Source organism: Penicillium alfredii (genome assembly GCF_028826965.1).
Source record: "Penicillium alfredii strain IBT 34128 chromosome Unknown utg000004l_segment0_segment0, whole genome shotgun sequence".
In the NCBI taxonomy this organism is placed as follows: domain Eukaryota; kingdom Fungi; phylum Ascomycota; class Eurotiomycetes; order Eurotiales; family Aspergillaceae; genus Penicillium; species Penicillium alfredii.
The window spans coordinates 464,506-481,438 of NW_026622701.1; the positions used below are offsets into that span (position 1 = coordinate 464,506).

General features: G+C 53.2%; 8 protein-coding genes across 8 annotated transcripts; 5 read left to right on the forward strand and 3 right to left on the reverse strand.

Annotated features, from left to right (window-relative positions):
* Positions 1 to 2,318: 2,318 nt before the first annotated feature.
* Positions 2,319 to 2,935, forward strand: NUU61_001817 (YbhB/YbcL family Raf kinase inhibitor-like protein; the record flags this gene model as incomplete). The annotated part of the gene is made up of 2 exons (XM_056652399.1): positions 2,319 to 2,442; positions 2,532 to 2,935. The coding sequence occupies 2 exons, from the start codon at positions 2,319 to 2,321 to the stop codon at positions 2,933 to 2,935; spliced, it is 528 nt and encodes a 175-aa protein (XP_056513466.1).
* Positions 2,936 to 3,454: 519 nt separating this feature from the next.
* On the forward strand, positions 3,455 to 4,080 carry NUU61_001818 (putative poly(ADP)-ribose polymerase PARP; the record flags this gene model as incomplete). Its single annotated transcript, XM_056652400.1, has 3 exons — positions 3,455 to 3,521; positions 3,600 to 3,713; positions 3,782 to 4,080. 3 exons carry the CDS (start codon positions 3,455 to 3,457, stop codon positions 4,078 to 4,080), a joined length of 480 nt encoding a protein of 159 aa, XP_056513467.1.
* A 1,899-nt stretch (positions 4,081 to 5,979) lies between these two features.
* cp1 (putative carboxypeptidase S1) lies at positions 5,980 to 7,909 on the forward strand (the record flags this gene model as incomplete). Its single annotated transcript, XM_056652401.1, has 2 exons — positions 5,980 to 6,114; positions 6,203 to 7,909. 2 exons carry the CDS (start codon positions 5,980 to 5,982, stop codon positions 7,907 to 7,909), a joined length of 1,842 nt encoding a protein of 613 aa, XP_056513468.1.
* Positions 7,910 to 8,986: 1,077 nt separating this feature from the next.
* Positions 8,987 to 10,237, forward strand: NUU61_001820 (putative DnaJ domain protein Psi; the record flags this gene model as incomplete). The annotated part of the gene is made up of 3 exons (XM_056652402.1): positions 8,987 to 9,134; positions 9,209 to 9,879; positions 9,941 to 10,237. 3 exons carry the CDS (start codon positions 8,987 to 8,989, stop codon positions 10,235 to 10,237), a joined length of 1,116 nt encoding a protein of 371 aa, XP_056513469.1.
* A 264-nt stretch (positions 10,238 to 10,501) lies between these two features.
* NUU61_001821 (uncharacterized protein) lies at positions 10,502 to 12,371 on the forward strand (the record flags this gene model as incomplete). Its single annotated transcript, XM_056652403.1, has 5 exons — positions 10,502 to 10,651; positions 10,721 to 10,863; positions 10,927 to 11,008; positions 11,096 to 11,495; positions 11,554 to 12,371. 5 exons carry the CDS (start codon positions 10,502 to 10,504, stop codon positions 12,369 to 12,371), a joined length of 1,593 nt encoding a protein of 530 aa, XP_056513470.1.
* Positions 12,372 to 12,560: 189 nt separating this feature from the next.
* NUU61_001822 (putative C6 transcription factor) lies at positions 12,561 to 14,513 on the reverse strand (the record flags this gene model as incomplete). Its single annotated transcript, XM_056652404.1, has 1 exon — positions 12,561 to 14,513. The coding sequence occupies one exon, from the start codon at positions 14,511 to 14,513 to the stop codon at positions 12,561 to 12,563; it is 1,953 nt and encodes a 650-aa protein (XP_056513471.1).
* A 344-nt stretch (positions 14,514 to 14,857) lies between these two features.
* NUU61_001823 (uncharacterized protein) lies at positions 14,858 to 15,687 on the reverse strand (the record flags this gene model as incomplete). Its single annotated transcript, XM_056652405.1, has 2 exons — positions 14,858 to 15,099; positions 15,153 to 15,687. The coding sequence occupies 2 exons, from the start codon at positions 15,685 to 15,687 to the stop codon at positions 14,858 to 14,860; spliced, it is 777 nt and encodes a 258-aa protein (XP_056513472.1).
* Positions 15,688 to 16,512: 825 nt separating this feature from the next.
* NUU61_001824 (uncharacterized protein) lies at positions 16,513 to 16,893 on the reverse strand (the record flags this gene model as incomplete). The annotated part of the gene is made up of 1 exon (XM_056652406.1): positions 16,513 to 16,893. The coding sequence occupies one exon, from the start codon at positions 16,891 to 16,893 to the stop codon at positions 16,513 to 16,515; it is 381 nt and encodes a 126-aa protein (XP_056513473.1).
* Positions 16,894 to 16,933: the final 40 nt, after the last annotated feature.

The following is a 16,933-nucleotide window of genomic DNA, read 5'->3' on the forward strand; positions in this document are numbered from 1 at the left end:
AACATGTAGGCCAAGTACAAGCTAGATATTAGTATCCTGCGTGAGCGGCAAGAAACCGTTGGTGGTTTGAGAAGGTATCGGGTAATTTCACACAACCATAGACTCTGAACTATTCTACAGATTAAGTAATACTTTCCTAGCTCAAGCCAGCCAAGAGATGACTAGAGCAACGCCATGCTTGGCTACCTGTGCAAGCCAGCAAATGACTATTCTGCTGATTCTGCTCGGCATACATATCTTTGTCTGGTATTCGTCGAGGAAACGAGAAATAAATGCCGCTCTTTGCTGCAGCTGGTGAAGAGTCCATCTTGACCAGTTATTCTGGCAGGAATTGTAATTAGTTGCATTAGTAGTGCACTCGATTACTCTTCGTGGGTGGACTACTGCATGCAGTTTGCAGTGCAGTACGCAGTGCGAGGATGTCCTTGTGGTCAAGTTAGAGCATCCCCCGCTTTTTCTTTTCTCTGGTTGCTGTATTTATCTTGAGTCTTTCATACTTTTTTTCTTGCTACTGGACTTCTTTCCAATCAACATGGCTGGACTGTTGATCTGGGGTGTCGGTAGTCTCGTGGTCTACCTTGCCCTAAGAAGCCAGTACTGAGTATATTTCCACCCACTCAGCAAGTTCTGTGGTCCTACAATCGCGGCAGTAACTAGCGGCTATGAGGTCTCTTGCAATGTCATCAAACGAGGAACCTTTGTTTGGGAGTTGGAGCGATTTCATCAGGTTGATGGTTCGTGGCTCCATCATTTCCTTTGATAGACCGTTTCCTTTGACAGACCGCAAAAAGCACCCGCTAAAAGAAATCTCCAGGTCCAATCCTCCGCGTCAGTCCTCGAGAAATCCACATCAAGGATGCCGAATACTACGACGAGATCTACACCTCCATTGCCCGAAGACGTGAAAAAGACCCTGCAGTAGTAGGCCAGTTCGGGATCAACGAGTCTGCCTTCTCAAGTATTTCTCCAGAACCCATCGCCAACGCCGTGTTCTCCTGGACAAGATCTTTTGAAAACAGGCCATCATGGACATTAGCCATGGCAAGCCTTGCGAATTGGAGAGCGGCTCTATCATGGAGATTATGGCTCGTCCGGAGATTCCTGCGCACATGCGAACTCCTACTCGTCTTTCTGATGAAGGATTCGCTCTGGTGATTGGAGGCACGGAGATGACGGCTAGATCTCTGGCTGTGGGTGCTTATTATATATTCAGCAATGACACAATCAAGGCGAGGCTGTGAGGGGAATTGCGGTCGGTGATGCCGGCGCCGGACTCGCAGCCCAACTGGAATCAGTTGGAACAATTCCCGTATCTGGTGGGTGTTCTTTTGCCATTTTTTGATATGCTGGAACTATCCATGGATCTATAAATAATTTTATTTCTCTCACTGAATGTCTAGTCTGGCGTTATCTTGGAAACGCTCCGTCTTTCCACGGGCATTGCGAGTCGATCGCCTCGGATTGCACCCATCGAGGCGCTGGTCTGTAAGGACTATTTTATTCCACCCGAAGTGAGTCTTTGTATTTCTCTCGCTCTCTACCAACGCAATTTTGCTAAGAAAAATCCAGACTATGGTCAGCTAGACAAACTATTTCACCCTGATGGGCCCAGCCATCTTCCCCGACACACACCTTCGACCCAGACCGCTGGATGCGCGCTGCAGCTACGGGCCAGCGACTGGATCGCTATCTTGTGAATTTCTCCAAAGGCAGCCGAATCTGTCTCGGCATGAAGTATGTCCAATGCCCTCACTTTTCTATTTCCATTTCCATTTTATTTTGTCCAAGGTGGCCTTACTGACAGAGCTGTGTAGTTTGGCCTACGCGGAGCTCTTTCTGGTCTTTGCGACACTCGTCCGACGTTACGATCTGGAATTGTACGAGACGACGGGGGAAAATGTTAAATTTAGTCGCGGCTTTGGCACTCCGTTTCCGGACAAGAGGAATCTTAGCGTGTGGGCTATAGTGACCAATATTCTCCTCTCCAGGAGTAAGAGATGCAAAGACTCGAAGCGAGAGTGAATACAAGCATGCCTTAGCAGATAAGCCTTATCTCTTTGTAGTTCACCGATGTCGACTCATAAAGTTACCACTAGGCCACATAAAGGCAAGACTACTTCGTAGCTTCCAGTAGTGCGAGTTCTGGGTTGACAACTGAGCAGTGAGGTGGGGATACACAGGGCTGTCTGTATCCGCTGAATTCTTATCTCCGCTAAACGCCGCCAGAAAACTTGACCGCCCCCCGTCCTCTTGGAATTCATCCTTCTCGCATCCTCAGCTCTTGGCACCGTCTCTTTTCATCCCAAAAATCACCCAAGATGCCTTCCGATACTAGCGTCCAGGCAGCCCTTTCTCTCATTGAGAATGACAAGTCCAAGGTCTTGGGCCTGACCGTGGGGACCCACCAGAACGTCGAGCCAGGACAGTACATCGCTCGCAGTGGTAAGCATCATCAAAAAGATCCTCCAAAAAAAAAAAGAAATAAAATAAAATAAACATCGTATCAAGTCAGCTAACTTATAAATATCCAGACGCTCAGTCACCTCCAGAGCTCACCCTCCCAGGCGCATCGACCTCAACCACCTATCTGATCGTCGCCCTGGACGTCGACGCTCCATTCCCATCCTTTACAGCGCTGGGACCCATTCTGCACTGGATCCAGCCGGGTGTCAAAGCCACGGAGGCGGGTGTGCTCAACCCCACCGCGCCCTTTGTCGCGAATTATATCGGACCCGCCCCGCCGCCCGGTAGCTCGCCCCACCGGTACATGTTCTTCGTGTATGAGGAGCCCGAGGGCTTTGATCTCGCCAAATATGCTCCGCCTAATGGCCAGAAGTTGAGCAACTGGAACCGCATGCGCTATGACCTTGATGCCTGGGCTAAGGAGATTAATCTTGGTCCTGTGGTGGCTTTCAACTACTTCACTAGTAACTAAGCGTCTCTCTGGATTTCTCTCTTGCTGTGCTAGGGAAATGGGGCTATTGCTGTGAAGAAACGGTAGCTTGTCTTCCCTTGGGAAAATAATTACTTCAGCGTTTTCAATTTACTTGATTTTATCTCGCAATTAATGGTAATTGTTGTGTGTTGATTCCGCTCTGCATTGTTACATTTCAAAGAACTAGGTTGAATATTGACTGAGACCTATGGAGCTGTCCAGGGGTGTTATCCTGAGGCTACTGCCTTGCTTCAACGCGACCTTTACTCAATGGACTCCCTAGAACTTACCACTTTCCTCCACCTCAACGGCATCACCCAACCCTTCATCCACGGCATAACCCTGCAGGATTATCCCTCAACAAAGAAGAGCAAGGAAACCCCCGACAAAATTGTCTCTTGGAAAACTCCATGATTGCCCATCACTATGATAAAAGCCGGCCCATTCCCAAGCCCAAGATGCCTTCCATTGCAGTTCTGCAGGCCTCCATGGCCCAGGCCTTCCTGGGTCGCCCTCACCATGGCACAAAATTGGCTGTCAGGCCTTGTCATCGCCGCCTGTGGCAACATCCCCGGCAGTACCCATGGTCTGTTTCATCGCAAGCATCTTCATCAACATGGTCCTTCACATTTCTGGTAGTCGTGGAGGCTGATCAATATTGTAGATGATATCGAACGGATGGTCGAAGAATGCGGAGCCAAGTTCGCGGCAATGGACATCAGTGACTGCACGCATCTCGTGACAACCCAGCACGATGTGGACAGAGGGGCCAAGAAAGGTGAGCTGGTCTTACCCAAGGGTCCATCTGGTGTTATATATATATACTTACTAGGTTCCTATCATTAGTGATCGAAGCTGGCTCAGTCAGCGGCTGCCAGATTGTCTCCGTGGGCTGGTTGCATAAAGCCATGAAAAACAACCAGTCCCAGAAAGCTGGGAAGTTCCAACTTCATCCCATCCGGACTAGTTTGAAGAAGGCACCTGAGCCTTCAGCAGTGAAGCAAAGCAAGAAACGCGGTTTGGATTCGGATGCTGAGGGTGGTGGTGATGAATCTAGATCCACAAAGAAACCACGCTTCGTCCAGACCGTTAGTCTCAAGGTGCGGACTGCAATTGTGGACCGATCGTACAGCGGAGACAGTTAGGACCTTTTTTCCCCTCCAACAAACACTGAGGTCTTTCAACTGCTGACCTCTTCTATGTGGATCCAGAGACAAACCTCCGGGTGTGGGCTGATAGCCGGGGCCGGATATGGGATGCTATTATGACCAAGTGGGACCCAACCAAACAAGATGTCGGCATTCACTACATCCAGCTGCTTTTTAATCGGGAGGGAAAGACCTACTACACATGGTATTGTCAGTTACCATGCCCAACCACGCCAAAAGGCGTTACACTGGGCACCGGAGACTTGAAATCAGCCCAAGAACAGTTTGAAAACGCGTTCTTGCGCGCGACTGGTCTTTCCTGGACAAATAGAGAGAGGCCTCCCTTGAAGGGCATGTACATGTCTCTTACCCGGCACTACCAGAGCAGTTCGGAGGGACCGCTCCTGCATCCAGTGGAATGCATGCTACCACGAAGCGTGAAGTATGTATTGAAGCTCATTTCTGTCCCAAAACCTTGGAAGTTTTCTGGGAAGCCTTATGGCCAAAATTTGTGGCTTCAGGGGACTTCCATCCAAACGGTCTTCGACATCGCAGCACAACTCTTGGGTGGGTTTCAATTCATATCAACATACTCTCTCCCCCCGTCCTCCAGATCACCAATGTGTTTCGCATCAAGCGCATGGGCGAGGCCAAGCGTTTTGCAAAATGGAGAGCAGCCAACAAATCAAAGGTTGGTATCCGCCGACTTCTTTGGCACGGCTCGGACCGCGAAAACTTTGCCAGGATTCTGAGAAAAGGCCTTCGCTTGCCAAGCGCGAGTTATGGGCGCAGGAGCCAGGTACTGTTGCAAAACCACCCCTGAAGAAGCCAGCTTTATGATGCTGCTTTGCGAAGTTGAGCTGGGAAACAATCAAAGCAGCAGCCCTGCCATCCAAACCCCCGCATCGGCCAGTAATCCTGTTTCGGTGCTGGTTTCCGGAAAAACAACCCACAAAAAATGGTGCGATGCCAAACTTGTTTCCTCGGGCTTGGAGGGAATCAGGATGCCGGACGTGGAGAGCGGGACAGCCTCGCAAGACAAGACTGCGGCGTATTACCACAGGGAGTATATCGTCTATGATGCAGCCCAGATTCGTCTACGATATCTGTTTCATTTCACCATGTGACTTTTCTCCATCTTGTGGCGTTTGGGGTGATTTGTGAGACTATTCCACGTGTTGTGAGCAGATCTCTTTCTCTTTCTCTCTCTCTCTCTCTCTCTCTCTCTCTCTCTCGTTCTTAATGTCGCAGAGATGCCCTACTGGAAACGAAGAACGAACTTGGGGGTACGGTTGGTCATAGATTGAACTGCAAAGGGATCAGATTGTTGTATTTCATGGCCATCGTAGAAACTGTCTTAAATAATAGAATGGATTCCTCGATATTGCCTCTTATCACGACGCGTAGTGACAACTGGGCATTCTGCTCCGCAACCAGCTGTCGATCGCGATCGTCGGCTCCACTTTTTGCGGACATCCGATGGCTGTCCGGAATCGGGAACGAGTCTCAGGGTGCGATAAGGGTAGTGACTGGATAGTGACTGAGAGGTGACTTGCATAGCCTGATGTGTGTTTCCAGGGTGGTCTTACCGAGACACTCGGGCTTGTGGGAAAGGACTAAGGGCATGCGAATAATACCCAGGCATTAGCATCACAGCCCCACCCGTGGACCCTACCTATCGTCTCCAATTGTTGCAATTGCTGATCCCTCCGAATCCAGTGTCTCTCCGCAACAATCAGCTAGTTTTGACGATTATTCCTGCTCCACTCGGGTGCCTGGCGCGTGCCCCCTATATAATCACAGCCCCCCTCTTTGCACATCATGGGTGTTGCCTATCTTCTCTTTCTCTTCCGCCTATGTCCGTGAACTCGTCATTTCCTCGGATTCTCGGTCACCATGGTCTATACGCCCTGGGTCACCGCCGCCTTTTTGGCCGGTGCTGCAGTGGCGCAATATTTCCCGCCCACGCCCGAGGGAGTCAAGGTGGTTGAGTCGAAGCATCAGAAAGGTGTAAAGATCTCGTACAAAGAGGTGAGTTTTGGCTCTTTCTTTCTTGTTCTTTTTTTTAACCCGGTCTTGTTTGCCTTTCGTTGCATAATGCTAATCAACATCACAATAGCCTGGTATTTGCGAAACCACCCCCGGGGTCAAGTCGTACTCGGGATATGTTCATCTGCCCCCCGGGTCCCTGACCGACGTGCATGTTGACCAAGACTACCCCATCAACACCTTCTTTTGGTTTTTTGAAGCCCGCCATGACCCGGAAAATGCACCCCTCTCCATCTGGATGAATGGTGGACCGGGCAGCTCGTCAATGATCGGGTTGATGCAGGAGAATGGGCCCTGTCGGGTCAACAAAGACTCCAACTCCAGCGAGTTGAACCCCTGGTCCTGGAACAACTATGTCAATATGCTGTACATTGACCAGCCCAACCAGGTGGGTTTTAGCTACGATGTGCCCACCAACGGCACCTACGATCAGATCAACGCGGCCTGGGACGTGTCCGAGTATAAGCACGGCGTGCCGAAGCAGAACAACACTTTCTATGTGGGCACGTCCACCAGTCAAAACCAGAAGGCGGCAGCCAACGGCACCCAAAATGCCGCTCGGTCTCTGTGGCACTTTGCGCAGACCTGGTTCGCCGAGTTCCCGGCATACAAGCCGCGTGACGATCGAGTCAGCATTTGGACAGAGTCGTACGGCGGCCGGTACGGCCCGTCTTTCACGGCCTTCTTCCAAGAGCAGAACGAGAAGATCGCCAGCGGCAAGCTCAGCAAGCCGGGCGAGTTGCACTACATCCATCTCGACACGCTGGGGATCATCAACGGCTGCATCGACCTTCTCGTGCAACAGCCCTCATACCCGCAGATGGCATACAACAACACCTACGGCGTCGAGACCATCAACAAGACCGTCTACGACCAGGCCATGCACGCGTGGAGCCGCCCCGGTGGTTGCAAGGACCAGATCAAGCACTGCCGCGCGCTGGCCGCGGACGGCGATCCACGGATGTACGGGCGCAACGAAACCGTTAACAAGGCCTGCCACAAGGCGGACCAGTTCTGCAGCAACAACGTCGAGGGCGCGTACGTCGAGTATGCGGGCCGCGGCTACTACGACATCACGCACAAGGACCCGGACCCGTTCCCGCCGCCGTACTTCCTGGGCTATCTGAACCAGCACTGGGTGCAGGGTGCACTGGGCGTGCCGATCAACTTTACCGAGTCTGCTGAGAGCGTTTACTATGCGTTCTCGTCTACGGGTGACTACCCGCGCTCTGACGTCCGAGGGTACCTCGAGGACCTGGCGTATGTGCTGGACGCGGGCATCAAGGTCGCCCTGGTGTACGGGGACCGCGACTACGCCTGTAACTGGATCGGCGGCGAGGAGGTTAGTCTGGGCGTCAAGCATGCTGAGGCAGCGGCATTCCGTGATGCTGGGTATGCGCCGCTGCGCACGAATTCCTCGTATGTTGGGGGCCAGGTCCGGCAGCATGGCAACTTCTCGTTTGCACGTATCTACGAGGCCGGCCACGAGGTGCCGGCTTACCAGCCGCAGACGGCGTACGAGATCTTCCACCGGGCGTTGTTCAACCGTGATATTGCCACGGGGAAGATTAATACTGTTGTTAATACCTCCTATTCTACTCGTGGCCCTGCGTCCACCTGGCATATCAAGAACAAGGTCCCCGAGAGCCCGGACCCTCTCTGCTACATCCTTTCGCTGCAGTCCTCGTGCACTAAAGAGCAGATTGCCAGTGTTGTCAATGGCACTGCGCGGGTTCATGATTATGTTGTCATGGGGAAGGAGTCTTCCCATCGGTAGACAGTTGTCCACCTAGATAGACTATTTAGAGTGTCTCGGTTGATCTAATCTAATCTATCACACCTTTTATGAATAGGTAGATTATAAGTAAGAATTTCTCGCTGAATGTAGCTAGCATGACTTGGAGTCCTCGATTTTGGCCATCTGGTAGTTGCTTTCGTGGATATGGCCAACCGCCATGCAGAGCTTAGAGTAAGACTACTTCAATCCTTTCTTGATTCTTGCGTCAAGCGTACGTCGTTAATACAAATCTATTTTCCTTCAATATGCTATTTATCTGGCAGAATGCATCTCAAAGAAACTGAGGAACTGAATTGTGTAAGCCTGTGTATACTTGGTCCTAAGTATGTCCCTGATTGAAGAAATCTAAGGGCCTTCAAGCATTTGAATACCAGTGAAAACACCATTGAACAACATATCTAAGGACAAAAAAGAGATCCTCTTTAGGTAGCTTCAGATAGCGCGTTGTCGATGTAAATCATAGACCTGGAGAGCACGGACCAAGTCGGTCAGCCAAACGCCGGTGGAGCATTCTCCACCCGATGATGTTATGGACCACACCACCAGCACGCCGACACCCTCCCGAAAATCACCACTCAGAGGTCCAGCTGAAGCAGGGAAGGAGTAAGAGAGAGATCCTCTCCTGGTTGTGAAACTGCTCGACGCACTCTGTGAGTTGGGCGGTGATCGTGGCATCGTCGAAGCTTCTCGAAGCTTCGGTCGACGTCACACGTCACTCACCTGGAGACGGGCAACTCCAGCGTGTGGACATTTCAAGTTTCTGTTCCAAGTCTCGGAGATCCTGGTTTCTTCTTCATCCTCTTTGAAACCTGCGTGTGTGCGTGCATAAAATTGCAATCTGCACAATTCATTCCCGCCCTCCCTCTATATTCCTCACATCCTCTCTCCGTCTCCTCACCAAAGCTTCTACACCATTCGAGAACCCCCTCTTTTCTCTCAGAACAGCCTCTTCTGCTGAGAGAAGAGCTCTGGTTCTTAAGCTCTCACGCTTACTCTTCTCCATTCTGGATCCAATTCAACCCATCCTTGGTGCAGCCCAATTCTACCCCGCACAAAATGGTTGCCGAAACCAAGCTCTACGATGCCTTGAGTATCAAGCCCAATGCCTCGCAGGAGGAGATCAAAAAGGCCTACCGGAAGGCAGCATTGAAGTACCACCCAGACAAGAACAAGGACAATCCTCAGGCATCTGAGAAATTCAAAGGTTAGTGCATTGTCTAAATTACCCACAATGTCTCTACCCGTTCCAGTTCCAGTCGACTGACGCTCGTTACACAGATGTCTCCCAAGCATACGAGGTGCTCTCTGATCCCGAGAAACGCAAGGTCTACGACCAATTCGGCCTCGAATACCTTCTCCGAGGCGGTCCTCCGCCCTCGCCGGGCGGCGGCGGTCCCACAGGTGCCGGCGGGTTTGAAGGAGGCATGCCGGGTGGATTCTCATTCGGCGGCATGCCTGGTGGCGGAGGTCGCTCGTTCCATTTCTCTACCGGCCCCGGCGGTGCCAGCGGATTCCGGTTTAGCAACGCCGACGATATCTTCCGAGATTTCGCCAAAGGCGGTGGCGGTGGAGGAGGCATGGGTGGTCTAGATGACGACATCTTCTCCATGCTCGGCGGTGGAATGGGTGGTGGAATGGGTGGCGGCGGATTCCCTCGCAGCCGCCCGGGAGCTGGATTCTCGCAGAAATCGAACCGCGCTCCGACGCCCGAACCGACCGTTGTGGAGAAGGACCTGCCGCTAACCCTCGAGGAGATCTTCACGGGTACCTCCAAGAAGGTTAAGACAAAGAGCAAGACTTTCGATCCGAGCGGCAAACGCAAGGTCGACGAGGTGACGCTTGAAGCCAACATCAAGCCCGGTCTCCGCGCCGGCTCCAAGATCAAGTACAAGAACATTGGCGACCAAGAAGAAGGCGGCCGGCAAGATGTGCATCTGATTGTTCGAGAGGTATGTTTCCCTTCTGTTTTCTTTACCATGGAATACTTGCTAACTTGACCCCTCTCGGCAGGTTCCACACTCTGTCTTCAAGCGCTCGGGAGACAATCTCGTGACCACCGTCGAACTCACCCTCAAAGAAGCACTGACAGGGTGGGAACGCATCGTGCGCACCATCGACGGCAAATCCATCCGCGTCCAAAAGCCTGGCCCGACCCAGCCTGGCCACGAAGAACACTACCCAGGACTGGGCATGGTGATCTCCAAGTCGCCCAACGAGCGCGGTGACCTTGTCGTGCGCACCAATGTCAAGTTCCCCAGCAGCCTGACCGCGACCCAGAAGGACGTTCTCAAAGACATTCTGCCGTGATTTCCGTTTATTTTGTTATTTAGCATACATGCGGCGTTGGTGTGAGCGGTTTCTTGGGTGGTATTTCATGACAGCAACGACATTCAAATAGTTTTTTTTTGGTTGATTTTGCACGGTGCAATGCAAGAGGTCACCAGGTGAGAGTTGCGAGGCACGTAATGTACTTAGCCTAAACCGCTTTGGGGAATGCGGAGAACCTCGACTTGGAGAAACCACCTCTTCCGCTGTAGCTCTCTACTCTACTTTTGCCCGCCCGCGAGAATCATGAAGAGGAGAATCACCTATGTCCAGCGCCCGGACGCGCCGTTCGAGCCACACCAAGCCAACCTCGCCTCAACCGGTCTCTCTATCCGCGACCTGGATGCCGCACGCGAGGACCGCATCACAATCGAACTCGACGACCTTCCGGAGGAGGTGAGAAGGAAACTAGCTTATGAATTTACTTGAATGGGACTGTAGACACTGACTGCTTGGGAAAATCAGCTTCGGACCGTCCTTCAACAATCTCGCGGGCTCCACCTCCGATGGGCGACGGAACGGCCTTACGACGCTGTCGCGCCGTTCGCAAGTCGAGTGTCGCCTGGTCTCCACGTGCATTTTACACCTGCCACACCAGATCAACCTACGTGAGTCGGAAATGTCCCGTGGAGGCATCTGGCCGCTGTTCAACTGACCCGGCTATGTGACAGGGAGGCATTATGCGAGGTGCTCCGCACGGTGTTTGGGACAAGTGAAGGGGATCAATACGGGGTGGACTGCTCGAAACCAGAGGTACTTGACCACATCCATGTCATTCTATGCGATATTGAGCGCAATGACTTTCTTGCTGCCTTTTCATTGTGCTGATCCCGACTCCAGGACTCGTTCATCACGCCCCCGCCCCTCTCGACGAAATTCGGTGCTTCCACCTCCCTCCAATTCTACACTCGTCTCCCCTCCCTACAATCCCTCGTCGGGTTCATCCGGCGCACGGCTTGCCATCAGACTGAAGGCGGTAGCGCCGAGTGCCACGACCATGCCGATTCCTTGCTCTCGGCAGACTCCGTCGACATCGACTATGATAACACATCGCACACCTTGACTGTATCGGGCCTGTGGGCCAGCTCGCCGGAGGGTGGCTGGACGGAAGAGATTAAGAAGCCTGCCTCTAAAGCAGACCAAATCGAATTTGGTCTCTTGGGCGCGGAGAAGGGCATTGAGCCCGAGGAGATCAAGATGGGCGGGATATTGGCAGTCGTTGGAAAGGACAAGAAATTCAGTATGTGCTTGAAACCCTCATTGTATGCTTTTTGAAGAGCATGCTAATCTCATGAAAGAGCCAACCATGTTCTCATTCCCCTCCCGCAATCACCCCCTGTCCGAACCTGGGAGCTATACAGTCTCGTTCCCTCCCCCAACTGGTCTTCATCCGACCATGTCGATCTCAATGCCCCGGTCTTCTCTCAAGCGACCCCCCGCGCCCCAAGACACAACCTGCGCATTGCACACATACCTCACGCTCCCCTCCACCGTATTCGGAGACCAGTACCAGCTCGCGACAACCGACCCGCTCTTCCTCGAATCGCACAACCTAGTCGGCCTACGCGCTTTCGCAGGTGAAACAGACCTCGAAGCCCCGGACTGGGTCGTGCAACGCTGGGGCTCAAACTGGCTCTTCGAGCTCGCGACTCCTTCCGAGGACTCGGTTGCTGTTACATCCACTTCGTCTAACTGGACCGTCACCATCCCGCTCCATCTCCGGTACCTACAGCCCTCCGAATCCGGCTATCGATCCACCCATGTGCCCTGGCCGGTCGTCTTCTGGGCGTGCACTTCTGACGACGACACCAAGATGGGCGTCAACCCGTTTGAACGCGCGAATCTGGGCTGGGACGGGCTGTTTGGCCCGCGTACCTTGTTTTACCAGCTGCATCCCTCGTCCGATCGTCTCGTCGAGGATCTGGATGTGCCTGTGCTGCGCCTCCAGAGCGATGGCCTGTTCCAGGCTCGGAATATCGAGCTGGGCACTTGTGCTGTCATCGTGCTTGGGTTTTTGTGGGTACTGTGGCGGCTGGTTCGTGTTGCTTGGTCTTCGGGTGTGGGATCAGGTGCTGCCCCGAGACGGGCTAAGGCCGTGCATGAAAAGAAGCAATGAACTTCTTTTACATTGACACGCATTGATTCTTGGTTCATCTGGCTATTTGGGTATCACTGGTTATATCACAGGCATTGTTGGGACATGGCGTTTTGACGTGGGATTCATCATATCAACAACACAACCCATAGAAGTATCTCTAAGTTGCATCCACCAATATACACATTCTATCTACTATTTCCAAAATGGTTAAATCCCCATCTCGGGCAACGGCCACGGCACATCCGTCATGAGAAACTGATCGAGATCGAAATTCTGCAGACTGGGCATATCAATCATCAGATCGCCCAGCCACGAAAGCTCCGCATCCGAGACGGGTGCCTCAGACTCTTCCAACGAACGATGATGATGATGCTGCTGCTGCTGCTGCAACGACGTCTCGCGCCGGAATGCCGACGGCGAACGTGACGGATCATGGTCCGGCGCCGCCGCAGCACCAGAATTGGCCCGCAGGATCTCCGCCAGCGCTCGCGTATCATCTTCCTTACGGCGCTGGTGCAGCGCGACGAGCAGATAGGCTGTGGAATACGCCTCGCGCATGACGGGCGTGTCGTATGCGGCGTGGACCTCGCGCAGTGTGCGCATAGCATCGGGCAGTAGCGCCAGCGCGGCGCGGTTGTCGATGGCCAGCAGCGTGCAGACGACCTGGAAGGGCACGTTGGCGACCTGGTGCCAAGGGCACGTCGACGCCACCATGCCTCTGGCGGCGCGCAGTCCGCGACCTGCTAGTGTGAGGACGCGGTCAAGGAGGTGGGTGGACAGTGGGGCATGGGCGTTCAGGGCCCGTAATCGGCGGTAGATGCAGAGCATTAGATTGCATTGCACTAGGATCAGTGAGAGCTCCGAATATGCGAGGTCCAGTGCTGCGCTGAGTGCTGTCTCGAGTTCGGGTAGATCCTGCGGTGTTGGTCCTGTCGGGTCTAGGCTTTCGGAGAGAGGGAGGAGGTGAAAGAGGTCTGCGCGTGGGCCGTGAGGTGCGGACAGTGGTGGGCCGCGGACTCGTGCTGTTGGTGGTTGCGCGGTTGCGTCGTGCAAGACGACTCGTGATCGGCCGAGATCGAATGAGATCCATGTGTTGAGGTGGCGGGCCATCCCGAAGATTCGGCGGCGGGTATCGGGGTCGCTGGTGGTGCTAGCCGTGTCGTTATCTGCGTGGGCGTTGCTCCCGGCACTGGTATGCGTCTCAGTAGATGAGCTGGGTAGCAGAATGGCTGCATCAGGGTGTGGTGATTCACGGTGCAGGCCTGCTGCCTCGACGAGGTGCATCAACGTGCAGCTGGCCATCCATGCGGCGTGAGGCGAGGCCGTCATGCGCAAGTACGCAACGCGCAGCACCCAGCCAGTCACCATATCAATCGAAGGCGGTTCCGCCGACAGAACACATTTTTCCAGGAGAAGGCGAGCGGCCTCGATGAGCCGCAGCTCGGTCGCCATAATCTCGCGCCGCGAGAATAGGTACCCAAAGGCAGCAACGCCGCAGAGCACCGCGTCGTAGGATTGCTCCGTCGACTCTGCAGCCGGTAACGCCGACGAACCCGGCCAGCGCGTAGCGATGTGCGCTAGCACAGTCTTGCGGTCTAGGAAGGCGTAGCACGGGTCGACTTTTTCGAAGTAGATCGCCACTAGACGCCGCATCTCTTCCTGCGAGATGATCTTCGTGATGGCCGACGCAGTCGGTGCCGAAGCAGGCAGCGAGGACAGCGCTGGTGAGAACCGCCGCTCGCCAACATTCCACGCAAACAGTTGCAATCGCGGTGCATGGGCCGGGTCGATGCGCAGCCCGAGCTTGCGCACGAACGCCGCCCCGGAATTGGCCTCGAGAGACTGACCAGCACGGCCTGAGTCATTGAAACGGGTATGATGAGTCGGGGTTGTTGTGCTACCTGCAATACTGGTGCCAGCCGTGTGAGGGACAATGTTTGCCGAGCTGTCTGTGGTAAGTGGTTGATCGTCGAGCGCTGGAAGACTCGCCCAGTACAGGCCGTCGGACCGCGCGCGCTTCTTGCGAGCCGCATTGTATTGACAGTCGACCCCGGACTGCGCGCAAGTGCTGCACGGTTGCTCTCCCGAGCATTTACGCTTGCGGGCCTGGCACGAGGTGCAGGCGAGGCGTGAGCGCTTGCGAGGTGTGGAGTCGGACATTGTCGGGGATTCTATGGGCAGGCTCGGTGAATTGCAGGTTTATCGGCTGCCAAGCAACAGCGGGGTGTTCATCCCGACTCATGAATGACAGCCGTGGTGATGACAACTTCCCCAGGTGGAAGTAGTTCTCGAGCAACAACTTGGCAAGAAGTCTCCTGGCTGCCAAGGCGCCAACTGTAGGGAGATGTACATCGAGGCTAAATGATGGCCACTTTGGATTTATACTTGGTCTGATCACTGCGCTAATTATGTCTCAGTCCACTTCATCATCCAACTCTGAAGAGCTTTGACGCATCGAAATTCCCGTGCGGAATATTCCAGGTAGCACGCCATCTCATCGCATCTCAGTCGTCGTATTTGCTCCCATCAGGATATCCCATTAGACCCTCCAACGCTTTAATGTCTGGCATGCCTGCTGGTCCAGGCATGAACTGGTGGTTATCACGAAAGGTAGTGCTATTCCACCAGATCTCATTCTTATGCAGGGCCTCCATGATTCGCGCGGCGTCGATATACGTGCGGATCTCGACCATTTGGCCCCGGTACCATCGCGTCACCCACACGTTGACAATATCGAAATCATCACCTGTTTGTTGGGTCAAACCCTGCAGACAAGGTACCTGAATGGGCAGTACCTACCAGAATTCATCACACCCTTGAACTGGACCTCCTGCACTGACCACCGACTATTACACCCACCATGAATAGCCTGAGGGTGAATCTCGAACTTGTCGGCATGGTCAAAGAATAGCACGCTCACGCGACGCAGCGCATTCACATAAAAATGCATCAGGTCGAAGTAATGCCCGGCAATCGGGTGGTGACCAACCACCGTGAAGCTCACGTTCTTGTGGATCAACGTAAACAGCTTGGTCATGTCCTTCTCCAGATCCTTGAACGAATCCCAGATATGCATCTGCGACACGTACTCGCAGTCCGTCGACGGGTTCTCGAACTTGAATCCCTCGCGGTCCCGCGGTGCCGGGTTGTCGATGAGTCCGTTGCCATTGCAGCGTCCGTCTGGGTCAACCACCCCCGATCCGTCACACCCGGGCCCCTCGAGAGGCGTTTGTGGGTTGCTACTTGGCCATGTCGAGAAAATGGCCCCGCTGAGGCTGGTGGAGGGGAGGAGGATTGCCACCAGGGCGATGAGGAGGCATCGAGAGGCGAACATTGGGCTACTATTTTTTTTCGTATGGAGTCAGACTCTTTGGGTGTCTACTTTGTTCAGGCTTGGGCTCTTATATGTACACCTTGTCTTCCTTTACTGAAATGTTCCGTCCTGCTAGACTAATCTGTTTTTTTTTTTTAATAGCTCATCCGCGTGGCGGGTAGCACAGAGAAATAAGCCGAGGGATGTCTTGGGTCGATTTGAGCGCATGGAAAGTACCGACGTGGGACAATTCTTTTCCAATTTCACATAGATGGACCTGGCCTGGCTTTCTCTTTCTGATTTGGCTCTGACTTGTCATCCTGGTATGATAGGTTAGCAGATAATATTACTTAGATGTATGACGGACTGGAAAAGGAGCATAAAAGGAAATTAAAAGAATGAGCCAATTCATAGGCACTCTTGTTTTATCTCTCTCATGACATTTATAGATGTGCAGATAGAGGTGTAGGGGAGCTGAGTGAGGGACCAGTCCAAGACTTAAACATCCTAATCTTTAGTGTGTCGGCCATATCTATTTTGAAAATCTGTGGGTCCAAGGATGAGTGGGTTGAGAGTAAAACTGTAACGGCTCCTTTGTGATATACAATACACTATAAGGGGGGGCATGGGCGACATCAGCCGAGGAAGTATAGAAAGTCTGGTCTTGGCAAACTTGGGCATTTAAGCTCCCTCGCTGGTACCTGGCATGACATCATTTGGTGCGAACGTTATCCTCGGACATCCACCTCTTACATTCCCCAACAGTCCAGCGTCAACGGGGCGCGCAGGACAGTCATTCAACTCGTCGTTTCTAAATCAAGTTTCACTGTTACTCTCGGCGGTCCGTCACAATATAAACCGGATACCAGTGCCATCATCTTCATCTATTCCCGCATCTGAAAGCACGTAGTTTTGCTTGAGAGTCTCCGACTTGTACTTTTGCCAAAGCTTGGGCTTGCCGTGGAAGAAGAATTGGATCGAATTGTCGACCCACTTCGAATCGATCGCTTCACTTCTGTCTAGTGATTGAGTGTACGCAAATTTCCACCCGCGCTTGAGGTTGTCAAGCGTTTCAGAATACCCGGGACCGCTGACATAGCTCGTGGCGATGAAATCCATATCTGACGTGCGTTGTCGGTCTCCTAGTAGAACTTTCACGGCGCCGCCCTGGACAATAAGCTCAAGTTCCACTCCTCTCACTGCCATGGTCTCACTAGCATCTTGCATGGCCTGTTTGAGGCTCTTTTGGGCCAATCAATTGAATGTC